The sequence below is a fragment of the Boleophthalmus pectinirostris genome, unplaced genomic scaffold, assembly GCF_026225935.1.
Source record: "Boleophthalmus pectinirostris isolate CB_2022bp ecotype Guang Dong unplaced genomic scaffold, ASM2622593v1 HiC_scaffold_9, whole genome shotgun sequence".
In the NCBI taxonomy this organism is placed as follows: domain Eukaryota; kingdom Metazoa; phylum Chordata; class Actinopteri; order Gobiiformes; family Gobiidae; genus Boleophthalmus; species Boleophthalmus pectinirostris.
Genome location: NW_026571541.1, coordinates 4,009,504 through 4,027,841, shown reverse-complemented (window position 1 = coordinate 4,027,841; position 18,338 = coordinate 4,009,504). Strand labels below are relative to the sequence as shown.

The 18,338-nt window shown below is 38.6% G+C and overlaps 1 protein-coding gene across 4 annotated transcripts in view; it reads right to left on the bottom strand.

The window, feature by feature from the left end:
• Positions 1-18,338, bottom strand: part of nf1a (neurofibromin 1a) — a 125,368-nt gene that overhangs the window by 65,411 nt on the left and 41,619 nt on the right. For 3 of the 4 annotated variants that reach the window (XM_055148100.1, XM_055148102.1, XM_055148101.1), the window contains exons 29-34: positions 17,948-18,045; positions 17,418-17,553; positions 10,674-10,736; positions 3,054-3,212; positions 824-921; positions 10-156 (exon numbers count right to left, since the gene is read on the bottom strand). In XM_055148100.1, coding sequence (XP_055004075.1) covers positions 10-156; positions 824-921; positions 3,054-3,212; positions 10,674-10,736; positions 17,418-17,553; positions 17,948-18,045 — 701 coding nt within the window. The remainder of the gene's footprint in view (positions 1-9; positions 157-823; positions 922-3,053; positions 3,213-10,673; positions 10,737-17,417; positions 17,554-17,947; positions 18,046-18,338) is intronic. The other variant, XM_055148103.1, reaches the window with a different exon arrangement.

The window sequence follows — 18,338 nt, the reverse complement described above, 5'->3', positions numbered from 1 at the left end:
GTTGATTACCTGTTGCTGGAGAGGTACTGGCCGATGCGCTCCTGGTTGTTCCACAGTAAACGGTGCAGAGCCAAAACATTCCCGTCGCTGATGAAGGACAGGCTGTGGTTCACCGAGTCAGAGGGAGGCGAGTCTGACGCAATGTCCAAGAAAAACCTCAAGAAAAAGAAGGTAAAAAGTAAGCTGTACGCACACTGGCTTGAGGCGCATTAAAGATGTATAAGTATAAGACATCTGGCCAGCATTGAAATGACTCGTACACTAAAGCTTGGGTTTACAGTGTGTTTTATGACCACCATTGTGATTGTCAATAATATTTAATAATGTATCAACCAGATATTTTATGAGTCCCAGTCTGAAAGGTTTCGGACCCAGCTCTTAAAGGTCCATTATTACACCAAATTGACTTTAGCCATGTTATAATGTTATTTCCTCATCAAAAACATACATGGAGTTCTGTTCCACTTTGTGATGTTATGTAGTTAAACAGGAAGTGCTCTGTTGTGTTTTAAACTCTATACCTTCAGTAGAATCATTTGGATACTTTCAGCTCTGGAATATCAAATCTCTAGTGAACTAAAGGTAAAAGGAGCTGCAAACTTGAAACCTGTCGCTTCTTGGTCGGACAGAACATTTTGAGCTTTGGAGACGTAGAAAGGGTTACTCAAACGTGTGAACTTTGGGTATGTTTTTGAGCAGGTAACAACACTAAAAATAATTTAAAGCGCACAAGAGTCTGTTTGTGTAATACAGAACCTTTAAGCACTCAAAATTCCTAAAAGAGCCAATCTGAAATGTACAAAACCTTTAACCCTGAGAGTACCTTCTGGCCGCGTCAAAGTTGCTCTTCACAAAGTCGTTAAACGGCCTCATGTGCTCCTCCTTTGTAAACAGGACGTGGTTGGCGATGCTCTGGAGAATCTGGACAAGAACAAAAGTTTTGTGAAAACTGGGCGACTGTAGTGGTCGGTAAGAACGTTTGTCCACTGATCTGAAGGTTGGCGAATCCCGCTCTCGACATAAACATCGGTTGAGTGATCAGGTCCTCTAACCCACAGGTTGGCGGTGTGATTCTAGCTCCCACAGATGAATGCTCCCTAGTGTCTGTGTACAGTGGTGTGTGAATGTGTGTGAATGGGTGAGTGGTTACTTGTGAGAGCTTTGAGTGCCTAGAAGGTGGAAAAGCGCTATATAAAAATGTGACCATGAAGTTAGTAATGAAGTAGTTGACAGTTGTAGTTCCCCTCCAGTGTAGAGTCAGTCACTGCATGCTTTTGATATGATTTTCAATTTTTCAGACCCAAAAATTATGTTGTATTTGTTGCACATGTTTAGCAATATCACCTTTGTGTACCCCCCCAACACGGGCCGTGCTGAGGCCACTGGATGCCCAAAGCTCACCCATAACTCTCCTAAAAATGTGGTCATTTTATGGGACTCCAATTTCAACAAAAATGTTTTATTTCTATGTTCATCAGAAAGAGTTCAAAATTATGTTACAATAAAACAAGAAATTACAATATGTTTTGTAAATTACTACAGGATTTTACCTAAATGTAAGCATATTCATAAATAGTGAGGCAAACATGGAAATATTTTAGGTTGTATAGAGGATTTTCCAAGGAAGGAGAAATTCAGAGACTGTTTGTCCTTTTTCAAATGTTGCTCATGCCTGACACCACCCTCCCTCCTCGACAGCTCCCTAAGTAGAAACACCTCCTCCCGCCTCCTACTTACGCTACAAATCATGCTTGTTTACAGCCGCTGCACGCTCAGAATTGCTGAACGAATTGCTGTTGAAGTTACTTAACCAGAAGTAATTTAGAGACCAGCGCGTTAGTCTTTAGACCTTCCTTCTGCTTGAGTGCATGCCATCGCTGGAAGGAATCTCCAAGAATCACCTTGGCAGTTTGGCTTCGCTCCTTTTCTCCTTCTCTTCTTCCTTCAGCGACCTCAAAAACGGACTTTCTATTTGAAGCTAACTGGTAGTGGATTCTTGTCTGCCATTCCAACTGCGAGGAAGCTACAGTTGGAAAAAGCTTCCAAGAACCACCACGTTGTCCGAGTAAACGGCATCTTGTACACACTACCGGTCAAAGGTTTTAGAACACCCACATTTTTCTAGTTATTTAGTGCAATTTAAGTCGTGCAAGTCCAATGAAGAGCTTGAAATGGTACAAAGGTAAGACCTGAACAGACAGAGGTTAAAAAAAAGATAATGACCCAAAACACAAGTCCAAGCTCTGCCAAAACTACCTCAGGAAAAAGAGCAAGATGGTAAAGCTTGAAAACGTGAAGTGTCCAGCACAGTGTCCAGACTTAAAACCCGTCGAGGTGGTTTGGGATGAACTGGACAGAAGAGTGAAGCAGAAGTTCCATAAATGTGTGGCACTTGTCGGTTGCAACAGACTTGGGAAGAACTTTCTGAACAATATTTGATTTCTATTGTAAAAAGAACGAGCCATGAGTGTGTTCAGCTGTTATATCTGCCAAAGGTGGACACTTTCATCAATCAAAAGTTTAGGACACGTTTTGGTCTATAAATTGATTCCATTATTTCTTTTTCAGCTCAAATTACTTATTTATTCTATGCTTTGCCATGTATTGACACAATAAACCGAATAATTTTCAGCAAAAAACTGGACAAAGTGTGGGGTTCTAAAACTTTTGATCAATAGTGTATGTGGAATGCGTGAGGGGCAAACGTAAACGATGTAATCCCAGCACGCCAACGAGTCAATTACGCTAGAAAAGTAGAGGGTTTGACTGACAACCTAACCTCCAATAGATCACGAGGTAGCCTAATATTTAGCTGGCCCTACCACGTCCACAGTTGATTTTCATTCTTTTTTTTTTTTTTTTTTTGGTTATCATAATTATAAGGCTGCTGCATCTCCGTAAGGCTAGTTTGAACTTCCATTGACGATTTGAGCCAAAGAAAAAATCCTTCATACAACCTTTAAATACAATTCAATGTCTCCTTCTCTTCACAATGTCAAATCAAATCATACGTTGGTGAGTGCTTGTGTGCCCCAGCTCCATGTCCCCCTCACCTTGGACATGAGTTTGAGCCCCCGTTCGATCCGAGGATGGGGTTTCTTGTCCAGAATCCCGGCCTCGTACGGTGACACGATGGCTGGATTCACGAACCTCAAAAACATGGCACTGCCCACGGCCCCGATGCTGTTCTGAGGAAACCGCTGACTGACCACCTGCGCAGAGGCACAACGGAAGACAAAGAGACACACAAAAGGACAAACGATGGGAGATTTAGACGAGCTTGGACAAAAGAAGACGGGAATATAGTGTCAGAGACTAAAGGCGCATTGTGTAGCTTTTCTCGTGGAGGGTCCGTCGCCTGCTTGTTTCTATGGATATGTCATTGCTCTGCCTGGAATGTTCCACAGTATGACATTAAACAGCTCTACCTTACATTTATTCAGTTACAGATGGTTTTATAGCTCAAAAATACCTCAGTGTTGGGAAGGTGACTTTTAAAATGTATTCCCCTACAGATTACAGATTACATACACCAAAATGTAGTTTGTAACATAATCCATTAATTTACTTAAAGTGAGTAATGTAATCTGAATACTTTGGATTACTTGTATTGTCAGTTTTTTAAAACAACATGAATGTACCAACCACATCCTGAAAATTCTTGTTTGTTCTCTTCAAATTGTCTGTTGAGCCCAAGTCTCCATGAACAGACTTTTGTTTGTTGCTGAGAAGCAAAGATGAGGATCTTAACAAAAATTGTTTTGTCTGTTAAAAGACACAAAAAGTCCAGTCTTTCCTTAACCGTTTTAAAAAATATTGCTAGAGAAATGTTTTCTATATGAGATCACTGCTGCTTTAAATTATGTCCACCAACTGTTAGCTGTTATATTGTTTAGACCTGGTATAGTCCTGCTTTAGTCCTGGTTTAAGTCCTAGTTTAGTGCCGGTTTAGTCCTGGTTTAGTCCTGAATTTAATCCTGGTTTAAATCCTGGTTTAAATCCTGGTTTAAATCCTAGTTTAGTCCTGGTTTTAGTCCTGGATTTAGTCCCGGATTTAGTCCCGGATTTAGTCCCGGATTTAGTCCCGGATTTATTAGTCCTGGTATTAGTCCTGGTTTAGTCCTGGTTTTAGTCCTAGTTTAGTCCTGGTTTTGGTCCTGGTTTAAGTCCTGGTTTAAGTCCTGGTTTAGTCCTGGTTTAGTCCTGGTTTAGTCCTGGTTTAGTCCTGGTTTAGTCCTGAATTTAATCCTGGTTTTAGTCCTGGATTTAGTCCTGGTTTAAGTCCTGGTTTTACTCCTAGTTTAGTCCTGCTTTTAGTCCTGGTTTAAGTCCTGGTTTAAGTCCTGGTTTAAGTCCTGGTTTAAGTCCTGGTTTAGTGCCGGTTTAGTCTTGGTTTAGTCCTGAATTTAATCCTGGTTTAAGTCCTGGTTTAAATCCTAGTTTAGTCCTGGTTTAGTCCTGGTTTTAGTCCTGGTTTTAGTCTGGTTTAGTCCTGGTTTTAGTCCTGGTTTTAGTCCTGGTTTAGTCCTGGTTTTAGTCCTGGTTTAGTCCTGGTTTTAGTCCTGGTATAGTCCAAAATGTGAAAACGGGAAAATACCGCCATGTAATCCCTTAATTTCAACAAAGTAACTAATCTAATTACCACTAATTGAAACAGTAACTGCAACGGAATACAGTTACTCATAATATGTACTCTGATTACATAAGGCCGGTACATGTAATCTGTTACTCCCCAACACTGAAATACCTAGAAAAACTCTGACCTGTTAGTTGGTCTGGTTTGGTCTCCAGGAAGATCGAAACATTTAAAACCATACTGTGAAACATTCCAGACAAAGCAGTAACATCTCCATGGAGAAAAACATTTAACGAACGCTCCATCAGAAAAGTTCCACAATGCACATTTAAAGGAAAGCTTCGGATAAAAATGTATTGGTGTATGAGTTCTAAGAGCCAAAAATAAGCCATGGAGAAACAGTGAAACAGTATCGACAGTAGAAATGAACGGACCTTGAAATGAAATCTGGGCCATTAAGCAGAATTCTAACTTCAAGCTACACTACATAACTTTTCGAGTGTGTTCCAATTAAATTCCAATGAGCGGTTTCCAATTGACCCCAAAGCTGGAAAGAGATGGTATTAACTGCCAACACATAACACATTTAAATTGACATGTTACCTTTTATTGTTTCGAAAATGCTTTATTCACTTTTGGTTTTGTCATGTAAAACCATTTCAGGCATATTTTTGATGAGGAAATGTTATAACATGTTCGAAAACTCAAAAAAAATTGATTTCGCGCCATACCCTCTTTTTAAATACACTATCTACAGTTTATTAGTGATGCGTTTTGTCCATTCATTTGCACTGTCAATGCGTCAGAGACATTAAATCCCATATATTTGGTTGTAGCCAGAGCTCACGACTCCGGTTACAGCTCGACATGAGAGAGAAGCGACACCAGCGTTTAACCTTCAACGGAAACAAAATGGTGGAGTCGAGAATGGGTCGGTTTTGAAAACGTTCGATGAGTTTATGGATGAAGAGCAAAGCGTGAATCCAGAAATGACCCAAAACCGAAAGAATGTTGTGTCCATGGTGAGACGTCTCGTGTCTCCAATCAGACGGGCCGCACGGGTTTGGCATTGGTTTACACAGAGCGGTCTTCGACTACGTTTTAAATCGGATGCCCTTCCTGACTTTGACAAACTTGAGAAACACAGGTGACATTACTTGGGTACAGTACAGTAGTTTAAAAATACTATAGTGAAGCATTCTTAGTTGCCTGTCACAATAATTACTACAACGACTGTCATTCAGTATATGAAAGCTGGACCAATATATTTTGGGGCTCTGATTTTATTGTGTGTATAATTTTTTTGTAAAAGTTGGGAGATTTGGGGGATTTTTGTTGTAATACAATGAGATTTGAGCCGTTTGAATAAGTGCCTTCTGTGGCTAATTATTTGTACTTTGTTACCTTCTCCACTGCAAATAAATAATAGAATGAACTAAAGTAAAAGTACAACACTTAAGTACTTTACTTAAGCAGATTTTACAGTGAATACTTTTTACTTTGACTTCACTACATTTGAGGACGTGTATCTGTATTTTCTACTCCACTAGACTGAAGAGTAAAAAGTACTTTTCTTTATGGTGTGAGACCTGCTGAAATGGCGGAGACTTTATTTTTTAAGCACTTTTAATTTGAGATAACCAAATACACAAAAATGGCAAAAAAAAAACAAAATCAACTGAATCACTTAAAAATTCTTTAAAAATTTTTCAAAATCACTATATTTCATCCTTTAATCTCTGCAAAGTAATTTTACTTTTTACTCTTTAAATACATTTTTAAACAGGTACTTCAATACTTTTACTTAAGTAAACTTTCTCTCTTTTATTTTTTCTTAAGTAATTTTTGCCTTTGTATCTGTACTTTTACTTAATAAAATTGATTTGTAGCAGCTCAGGCCTTTTAATGATACTGTCTATTTAAAATGGTTTAGTGTCAGAGGCATAAAGTAGTTTCAGTATCATTACCATAGTAGTAGTGGGATCTTTATCACAGTATACCTCTGTGGCCATATATCACACTTCAGAACTGTGACAGGGCTACTCCTGCCTCATGCCACCTTTACAAAGACAATGAAATCAGATATAATCAGACTCCATCTGATTGATGTGATTGTTGATGTGTTTCCATGTGTTCCATACACACAAGAGAAATCTGATGAAACACCCAGTGACACGTATGAGTGAATTAGGGGAGTTTTAGAGGGAATTTAAGAGTACCTGTAACCTTTTCAATCTAGAACATTTCCCCTTTCATTTCTGTCAAATTTTCCTGGTACTCTCTCCGAATGTTAGTATTTTTAGATGTTTCGAGTTATAAGAATATTAAAGTGATATATAAGTAGCAAAAATATCTGATTTCTCACATCAGGTTCTGTTGTTTACATGTGATTTAAATAATTTCAATAATCAGATTTTGGTATGCATTTGAACAGATCCACTGTTAATATACAATTTCAATAAACGGACAATAACTCCAGATTCTTGCTTTGCTTATGTGTCTATTGGACCATCGCATTTCAAGTTTGGCCTTAAAATAATAGTTTGTAAATTTTAAGGTAAAAAAAAAATCGGTTTCATGTGTAGATTTGTACCATGACCAAGTCCTGTGTAACGCTCAATGACAAACCCAAGTATCATGACATTATAGCAGCCGAGTGAGTCTGATGTGAAGACTGACGTTCACCAAACCATGAGCATGCAGCAGGACCACAACACCGAGTCCAGCCATCTTCCAGTTCCACTCTTTACAGGAGAGCATTTTCTAAGACAATCGTCAGAGAGAATTACACAGAAATACAGGGAGAATGGAGAGTTCTACTGATGAAACAGCAAAGAAGCTTGTGTGTGGACCTATCACAAAAATACTACGTCTACACTCTACCTACTGTTCATTAAGATGGATAGAGTTACTTTGGGTCCATGTTTATACCTCTATTAGCACGAGAACTATCTCCTTAACATAAGGAAAATATTTGGTTTGAAAAATGTAAAATACAAAACTAATCGTTAAGGAACTATATGTAGCCTGTGCTCTTTTTTATTCTCTTATTTTACATATATCTATCTCTCTATCTATCTCTCTCTATATCTCTCTCTATATCTCTATATCTCTATATCTCTATCTATCTCTATCTATCTCTCTATCTATTATAAAAAATATGTTATAATCTCAGCTGAACATGGGTTGACAGTGCCTTAACTTGTCTGTGTCCTCTATCTTTTTTCCATTGTCAGTCTATGTTCAGGTCTCATGTGAAAGCTCACAAGTCCAGAATTCCCTCCCTGAGCTGCAGAGGCTGCACTAGCACTGACTCATGACTGGTGCAGGTGCCGGGGTTTAGGGAGTGACCATTCATATCAAAGAGGCATTTTAGGTTTAAATACACTGGATTTCAGTAACCAAAAAGAGACACTCATGAGAGGCTCATTCTGCTTTTGATGATTGGATAATCATCTAAAGAACCAAAACACTAAATTAGAACATAAATAAATGGGACATCGTGCACAATGATTTTGCTTTTATTATGAATTATACCTTTTACTGATAACAATTCTAGTGTTGATTTATTCTTATTTAATATATATATTAGTCTATTTTGAACATGTTCACCTCATATCAGGGGACAAAGTTCCATCAGGTTTATGAAATTTAACCTCAAAATCTTACACATGGTTCCTTCAACATAGTGGTGCTTCACAATAGACTTGGGACAGCAGCTTTCAGTAAATTCCTGTAAAATTTCATTAAAACATGTTTTGTTTGTTGTGCTCTTGTATGTATGTCCTAGCTGTGAGTTGAGTCTGTTCTATTCTGAGTGGATCTTTCCTGTGACAGTGTGCAGCTGCCACTGAAGAAGAAGTGAAATGAGAAAATGCACAAAAAATATTAAATAAAAAAGCACAGCAGGAACTGAAACAAACGGATATCTGTGTCACTAAACACTATTTTTGACCTGTCAGAAGTATTGAAAAAAATGTTGTTGTTTTTTTGTTTTGTTTTTTTAAAGGCCCTGTACCCATTGTTTCCTCTTTATTTCAGCAACTTTCAGCATTTAATTCAGCATGTATTTCAGCAAATCTTGCTTCACTTAGGCCTGTCACAATAATTACTACACTGACTTATCGTTCAATACATGATGAATGGAAAAAGGATCTTGGGGGCTCAGATTTATCCTGGGGACTTTCTCTTTGCACTAGTGGGAAGTTTTTGTTATATTTCCTAACTACAATCTGACTGGAACTGTAGAGGGTTTGAATAAATCCCTTCTATGACTCATTAAGTGATTTGTTTATCTATGCTGTTATTGCTGTTCATTTGCTCATTATGAACAATCTGCCTCTCCACTGAGCTATCACTGGAGATTTTTATCTGATCTTAGACACATTTCTTTGCTTTTTAACTTAATTAAATGTTTTTAAGCTAGTATTTTTTTTGAAATATAGATATATTTTTCATATTTATTGTGCTGTATTTTACTTTAGGGTTTTGGCAGCTTGGTTGTTGTAATGTGCACTGGCATAATTGACATGCTTGCTGTTCATTCTCATGAACAATACTGTAGTTATTAGAGCAGTTTTTGAAAATCCTGCTTTAGGGTTTTTGGGTCACTGGCATAATGGCTTTCAATCGTCTGTATTTTCTTCAGCAATATATCGTACTTCAGTACTTCGTACTATATAATGTAAAGATAACGCATCCAATTATAAACTGTTTTATTGCCCCATAATCAGGAAGTGCACAGCAGCATGGTTAGCATGCAAATTGTTGTTAGCATTACGGTCTGAGCTCTAAAAGTTGTGCAAAGCACTTATAAACTCACAGTGACTAACTGGGATGTTCTAAATGCATAAGGTGAGTGAGGAATGACTTTAGACCACTGTAAGCTCTTTCTAATGAATGAGTTGGGTTTTTCATGTTTTTAAGACACTAAAAATCAGGTACAGGGCCTTCAATGTGAAATATGGTGCCATAACATTTGAGAACTTGTCCATATAACTAAATGTGTATTTTTCTTGTCTTACCGTCTTAAATAAAACAGCTTTTTCCAGCACATGCCAAGAGGTGTACACTTAAATCTACAATTACCCAATACTGATTCATAATTATTATTTCATTAATATGTTTATTCTTTTTTATTTATTTACAATTAATATGATTTGTTGCATCTTTAAATGTGATTTACCCATGGACTACATTAAAGGTGCACTAAGTAACTTCATGAGCTATAATTGCTATGCCACATCTATTTTGCATTTACTCTATTAAGGGGTTTTTATTGCTAAAACAATACCCTGAATGGAAAATAAAATAAATTCTCACTGTGAGTGGGCTTGCCTCTCCACAGATGTGACCTGTAACTTGACCTGGAAAGTTAGATAGTGCACCTTTAAATGAAAATGGTCCTTTTTGGACCTAAATGTACAGACTGTTGCGACCGATTCAATCAAAGCAGTGGAATGGTCTGTCCAGGAGAGGGCGACAATGACAGCAGTCATTCAGTCATTACAGAAGGAAATTATTAAAAGAAATACTGTGATAATTTAATGTCACAATTAATTTACATCAACTAAAGTTGTTTTATTAGATTTTTTTTTTAGATGTTCTGAGAAAATGTCTCCTGAGGTGCAAACAGACAGAGGAAGAGACAGAGCCACTGTTCCCACTGTTAATAATGACGCCGATATTAGTACAATGATTTCAAATAATAGGGAATATATGGAAAATTATATAAAAGAATAAAACAGAACCAGATCCAAAAGACACCAAATCAACGCCAATCAAACTTACACGACCGGTCAAAAGTTCGGACACACTTTCATTTATTTGTGTTTCTTTTTTATCTCCATGACTATTTACACTGTAGATTCACACTGAAGACATCAAAATTATGAATGGACACGTAAAGGAAGTAATATTCATCTTGCTTCATGTATTTGGTGTCTTCTGTGTGTATCTAAAATGTAGAAAGTAGTAAACAAAGAAAATAAAAAAGAACACACTGAATGAGAGGGAGTCTGAGCTTTTGATTGGTAGTGTAAATGAAAAAAAAAATGATAAAATTAAAAGTTGCTTGTGAAATTCTCCAAAAACTTACTGCTTTTTTGTTTTCCTTTTTTTCTTTTACTGTAGCTTTATTCAGTAGAGAGTGGCAAGTAGCCTACAGAACAGAGATGGCAAAATGGTCACAGCACCGGCCAACCACAACAACACACACAGACGGGCAGCAGGTGGCGCTGTAGCTCTGCGGAGGGCGATCGGTGGAGAGGAAATAAAGAGTTTTGTAAAGAATCGGTGATGTTAGATTGATATGGCTCACTGCTCGGCGGCAAAGGAGTCCATGCATTGCTGCTGTGTGGTTAGTGTGTAGCTTCAGCGTGTAGCGACTGAGCGGCGGAATAGCGCAGCGGTTAGCAATCTCGTAAGGTCCTGGGGTTTGAATCGAGAGAAACCCTGCGGAGTTCTGCATGTTCTCATCGTGGCTCTCTGTGGTACCACTTACATAAACAAACATCTATTCTTGTTTAGAACCCTGAAAGAACACATAGTGCACATTATTTGTGTTGTTACTGACTTTTCAACATGCTCTTGAGTAACTTTGCTTTGGTATCTCACATTTTTAGAACTAAAAATAGCTTTGTAAAGAATCTATTATGAGGAGAAAATTCAGTTTGTCGACTGGACAAAAGTTAGTTTGGTTGAAGACGTTTCGCAGCTCATCCAAGCTGCTTCATCAGTTCTGGTCAGACGCTGGTGGACACTTCCTTATATCTGCAGGGAGGAGATAACTACACTGAAACTAACACACCTACTTGTTTCTGCTAGTTAGTTTGGCCTATTGACCTGTACAGGGTGTGGGGTAGGGATGGGCATGATTAATCGATTAATCGATAATTGATCATTAAGAATTTCATCGATTAGGTTAAATTTAATCGACAAACCGAATGTAGGTTCCTGTGCATAGCCTGACCAAACAGGGGTCCGTACATGTAGCTCTCTGCACTCAGAAGGAGCGAGACACAGTCGGTCAGTCTGCAGTGTACCAAAGCACAAATGTGTGTTTAACGATGACTTGTACAAGAAATTCCAGGCTTTCCGTTGCGTTCGGGACAAGTGTGAAGCCATGTGCACAGTGTATAAAGCAGGAACATATGTTTCAGTGTCCAGTGGGAAAAAGTTTTACCAGGTGAGAGTCGCACAATGTCAATGACGAGTCCCCACCTCCCTTCCCCCGTACGGTGTCCTGGTTTTGACAAACACAAATCTGGTCACACTAACTTGTATTCACCTGAGTCATGTCTTTTAATCCGACAGAAATTGACCGCATCAGTGCACAAGAACTGTAGTTTTATCTTCGCTTAGTTTATGCAAAATAGCAATGCGGTTTTAAGTTTCGTTTCTGTGAGAGTTGAACAAAACTGAATTAAACATTATAATGTCAAACAGATTGATGTGGCTCTAGAGTGGTTACGGTTTATATGTGGTCAAGTTGAATTTATTTATGCAGATTAGGAGTGCAGATAGTAATAATAATGATGATCATTTTAATATAAAAACGTTAATGATTAATCGATAATCGATCATTAATTCTTCCGACGATCGATTAAGAAAATTTCATCAAATGCCCATCCCTAGTGTGGGGTCTAATTAGAGGATATAAGGAAGTGTCCACCAGCATTCTGACCAGAACTGAGGCAGCAGCTTGGATGAGCTGCGAAACATCTTCAACCAAATTAACTTTTGTCCAGTCGACAAACAGAATTTTCTCCTCGCCGTGGATTCTACCTGGACGACTGAGGGATTCTTCACACATCACAAATCAAATATTATGTTTCAGTCTGGAATCTGGAGTTTGGGCTCCACCTTTTGGCAGCAGAGTGAATTACCACGTGGAAAAACTAGTGTTGGCTCATGAACTTTTACTTATAACGTAACAATCCTGAGAAAATTAAAAACAAGTATTTAGCGACGGCTCAGAGCAAACAGACCTGCAGCAAAAAATTCATAAAGCAAGTGTCACTGAAGCAAAATAGAACTCCAGGAATGCTGCCCTACAAAGGCAGAACACCGTAACATCATGTGAGTTTGTGTCATTTTGTTTGTATTTGAGATCTCCTTTATCATGTGAATAAATATGGTGAAAAATATTGAGCTCAAAATTGACCTTTGACCCTTATTTGTCAGTTCCTGTTCTCTGCCTGTGTGTCATGAGCCAAAAATACAGGGTCATGCAAAGACAAAAGGCAGAAACAGTATATGTTTTGTTTGTGATTTAGTTCATAAATATATTTTAAAATCCAACCTCTTGCCTCCTTTTTGTTGCAGCCTTGACACAGGGTCCTAACACATTAAATAAATAAACCTTTGTATTCAATTATACTTAAATGATCTTTAATGTGGAAGTATTTGGTGTATTTATACTGTACATACTATCCTGCAGGGGTCGCCAAACTGTTTTCTCTGGGGGCCACATTATCGCTCCTAACTGTGATGGGAGGCCAGGGTTGAGTAGCCAGACGAAGGAATACATGCTGTTGAGCAGCCAGTCCACCTTTCATTGGTCGAATCCTATCCTCTCTCGTTTGCCTACATACCGTATTTTCCGGGCTATTAGGCGCTCTCAATTATAAGACGCACTGTCATTAAATGGTCTATTTTCGAACTTTTTTCACAAATAAATTGCACCAGACTTTAAATGAAACACAACAGTGTGATGGGTGAGTGGTTTTGTTTGTTTGTGGTGTTCACGGTGACTCTGGGCTTTGTTCAGTTGTGGCGTGTAGGGAGGGTGTTGTCTGGGACCAACGGATTGTCGGTGTGTTCACAGTGACTCAGTTGTTCAGTTGTGTCTAGAAGTGGCACATTGCACTCGCTTTTTCGGTTCGTTCCTCCGTTCCGTTCCTCATCAGCGTGGAGTGATGAGTGTGGCTGTGGGTGGTGCAGCTTTGTAGTTTACTGAAGTCGTGCTGGGCCACCCAAGTGGATTCGTGTATAGGGTGCTCTGGATTGCGGGACGCACAGTCGTTTTTTGATTCGGTTGGAGGCTTAAGAGTGCGCCCTATAGCCCGGAAAATACGGTACTCTTTGTGGCGAGTTTCATAGTAACGACACAGATTATATTCTTTGAAAACCGCCACACTTCTCTTCTATATCATTTCAAACACACACCATGATGACTCGACATTGGTGAGGTGTTTTTCTTATCATGGATGGAAGTCTGGAGAAAATCAAGCAAATAATGATCATGTCAGTTTCTGCCTTTAGTCTTTGCACGAAAACTTATTTCTGGTTCATGATACAAAAGGTAGAGAACACGAACTGACAAATAAGGGTCAATAAAGGCCAATTTTGAGCTCAGTATTTTTCACATACAAATATTTTTTTTAACAGCTAGTTGTCAAATTTTAGGAGCCTGACCTATTATACTTTTGTCTGGACTAGGGATGGGCATTTGATGAAATTTTCTTAATCGATCGTCGGAAGAATTAACGATCGATTATCGATTAATCATTAACGTTTTTATATTAAAATGATCATCATTATTATTACTATCTGCACTACTAATCTGCATAAATAAATTCAACTTTACGACATATAAACTGTAACCACTCTAGAGCCACATCAGCCCGTTTGACATTATAATGTGTTTAATTCAGTTTTGCGCAACTCTCACAGAAACAAAACTTAAAACCACATCGCAAATTTGCATAAACTCACTGAAGATAAATTACAGCTCTTGTGTCGCTGATGCGGTTCAACTTCTGTCAGATTAAAAGACATGACTCAGTGGAATACAGGTTAGTGTGACCAGATTTGCGTTTGTCAAAACCAGGACACCGTACGGGGGGAGGGAGGTGGGGACTCGTCATCGACATTGCGCGACTCTCACCTGGTAAAACTTTTTCCCACTGAACACCGAAACATATGTTCCTGCTTTGTACACTGTGCACATGGACTCCCACTTGTCCCGAACGCAACAGAAAGCATGGAATTTCTTGTAGAAATCATCGTTAAATACACATTTGTGCTTCGGTACGCTGCAGACTCACCGAATGTTTGTGTCTCGCTCCTTCTGAGTGCAGAGAGACACATGTACAGACCCCTGTTCGGTCAGGCTACGCACAACAACCTACATTCGGTTTGTCGATTAAAATTAATGTAATCAACGAAATTCTTAATGATCAATTATCGATTAATCGATTAATCATGCCCATCCCTAGTCTGGACAAAACAAACTTTGAAGTCATTTTTCTCAGTTTCACACTCTGACAAGTTAAGCTCTTTCGTTTTCGTAGGACAGCATGTTTTCTCATAAAGCTCAAAAAGTTCATTTAGCATAATATGTGTTCTTTCATTTCTTTTACTATTCTGTACTGTATTTAAGAATCCATGTTGTACGGCTCCAGGCTGATCAGAGTGCGGACATTTTCCAGGAAAGCATTTGATTATTATATTTGTTTCATTATTGCCGCTGCTGAAAATTATTCTTTAGTATTTATCTATCTATCTAGTGAGAGAACATGGTAGGTATGGTGTTACACTTTCATTTGGATGAAAAATACTGTTTTATCTTGTCAATTGATCCAGTGACTGGCTAAAACTCAGCTTCAACATCACCAGGAGCCGTTCCAGAACGATTTTACAGAGCTGACCTTTATTTGGGCCGTAATATATCAAGCTCAGAGAAGCCCCTTTGTGACCGGGAACTTCTAACGAGAGCAGCACTAAACCAGACGGCAGTACAGATATATCGCATGAGCAGCTCTTGAAGTGAAAACAAGTCCACTGTGTGCTGTCTGCATCTAATAATAATGAAGTGTATTATTATTTTTCCATCATCAGGAAGTGCGCTGTTAACATGCTAGCTTTTCCGTGACCGCACAACTCCGCTCTGCTCTCTGAAATCTGGGAGAAGCGCCTCTAATCCCATAGCGGTGAATAATTAGAATGCAGGAGGAGGTAAGTGAAGAATAACTCTGGACCACTGCAAACCATATAAAATGAAGTACGTAGCTGTGTTTTTCACGGTTTTCAGCAAGTAAAAATCAGGTAGAGCGTCTTTAAAACAAGCACGTGACTCTGCTCTGCGTCCTCGGCTCTCAAACCCACTCACTGAAAGTCCCTCTGTCACTTCATTCCTCCTGTGTGCTGGCAGCCAACAGAACAGTTGGTGAGAAGCATGAAGCAGCTTTAAGAGTAAGAAAATGCCCCATAGAGTTTATTGTGAATGGAATGAAAGCAATGGAGCGATGTGCACAGAACTCAATTCAAACCTTTGTACGATTCTTTAAGAGGGGGTATTAACTGCTAACACTTACCATATTTACATCACCGTGTTACCATCTATTGTTCTATTCTATTGAAAGTGCTATGTTGGACAAAAGCAACATTAAAACGTACAAATATTTTCATTTTTGAAGGTCTGATTCCGCCTCCCTTTGCTCTCTAACTCTTCAGACAACTGTCACAAATCAATCAGCGTGCATCCCACTACTGAAACACAGATTTGTCAATTTGTTGTGTACAGTTTTGTGTCATGCTTTTGTATATTTCTGGAAAAATGACAGGTAACTGTAAAGAGTGTTGGAACAGGGCCAGGGAGAGATCGCTAAATTACTCAGATATCCACGGATGACATCTAAAACCTCTTGAAGGAACATTATAACATGTTAGAAAGCTCCAAAAAGTCGATTTAGCACAATACCCTCTCTTTAAAGAAAAAACACAAAGGATTGAATTAGGTTAAACTTTTAAATCCATGTATCATTTGTTCATTAGCTTTTTTTCTAAATAAAACCAAGAATAGGAAAACGAAAAAACTGAAAAACTAATTGTAAAACCAGATAAGATTAGTTTTTTTAGTTTTAGATTTTGTGTTTAAATGAATAATGAAAAAACGGATAATGGCCGTTTCCAGTTTCCGTGACTTAAACTGCGATGCCGGACTTTTGTGCAACATACGGACTGAACCAGGACTGAACCAGGACTGAACCAGGACTGAACCAGGACTGAACCAGGACTGAACCAGGACTGAACCAGGACTGAACCAGGACTAATCTTGGTTAGAGAAAGAGGGAGAACCCCGAGCTCGTGGAGCAGAGTGTCCGCACCTCCAGGCCCGTTCAGTCCTGGTTCAGTTCAGTCCTGGTTCAGTCCTGGTTCAGTCCTGGTTCAGTCCTGGTTCAGTCCTAGGATCAGTCCTAGGATCAGTCCTAGGATCAGTCCTGATTTAGACCTGGTTTTAGACCTGGTTTAGTCCTTAAGGGTCAAACTTGGATGAAATGGGAAACGGCCATTATCTGTTTTTTCCATTATTCATTTAAACACAAAATTGAAAACTGAAAAGAAAAAAAAGAATCTTTATCCAGTTTTTTCGTTTTCTTTTTTTTTTTTTTTTTTTTGGTTTTATTTTGAAAAATGAATGAACGAATGATACACAGATTGTTTAAAGCCCAGTATTAGCCTGCTCAAATGTTTACTGAGCTCTCCTCGAGCTGCTGACATTACAGTATCAAGGGGCAGAAACTCGACTTATTTGTAAAGAACAGGGAAAGAAGTTAAGCCACTCCCCATGTATATGACTGAATAATTACTTTTGTGCAAATACAACAGTAAAAGCTTATAAACGTATAATTACTACCAACTTTAGAATAAAATACTGATAAAATGCTGGAAAAATGAGAAATATCTTTGAGTTAAATTGCGCAACATTTAGTGGACAGTGTGCAGAGCAGTGAGCAGAGATTGGCTGTGAGTGAGCAGTGGGGTCGCGGTGAGGTCATGGAGGGGTCACACAGGGGTCATTAGGGGTCGGGGCGAGGTCAGGGGGCAGGGCTTGTACCTGGTAGAGACAGTGGCAGACGCTGCGGAGTTGAGGTGGGAACTCGCTGGAAGATCCGATTATCGCCTGAAAGAAACGCTCCGTGATCTGCAGAAGGTTCCTTTGGTTTTCCTCCAAGTTCTCCCCCTGCTCCAGTCTGAAGAAATAATTATAAATATTTAGCTTAATAATGTATCATTTAAATTAGGGCTGCACAATAGCTTGAAAACAAATCATAAATTGTTATTTGAGTTGAAGAGTCTTATACCTGTAGTGCATTCTGAGATTTTTCAGTGCAATCAACATTAAGAACATGATTTTATTTTGGTCAATTTTTTGCTAAAATGTTACATACTGTGGCTTTAACCAAGTGACCACTGTTTCTCTATTAATAATCAATGGTTTTATTTCAATTATACATGTAAGGTAGAGTGAATTGCCAAATGAAACAGCACAGCTCCCCCCAGTGGACAAGAGCAGTGGCACATTCAGTTGAGTCAAACAGAATCCATATATTTGGTCCATCTTGTTTTTCTCTCTCCCTCACTGACCTGGTAGGGTCCACCTCAAAGCTGATATGTTCAGGTGTCGTGATCACGCCTCGTAAAAGTGGCTCCAACAGTTTCTGCAGATACGCTGCTCCATAGACCTTTGAACGCAACACACAGAATATCAAATACACACATCTCCACCATGTCATTATTATTTCATGTATTTATGTCCCATAATCTCAAATCTTCAGGTTTTTTAAAGATGTACCATGTAACATTTCTGTTAGAAGGTACGCCATCTGCATCTGAAATGTCACAACTTATGGAATTTAAAAAATATATATATTTTAATGAAAAGTTATTGTTCCAATTTACTCACAGCAGAAAAATTACATAGTGCACCTTTAAAATACTTAGCCTTGTTATTGTTTTTTTATACATTAGAATAAAT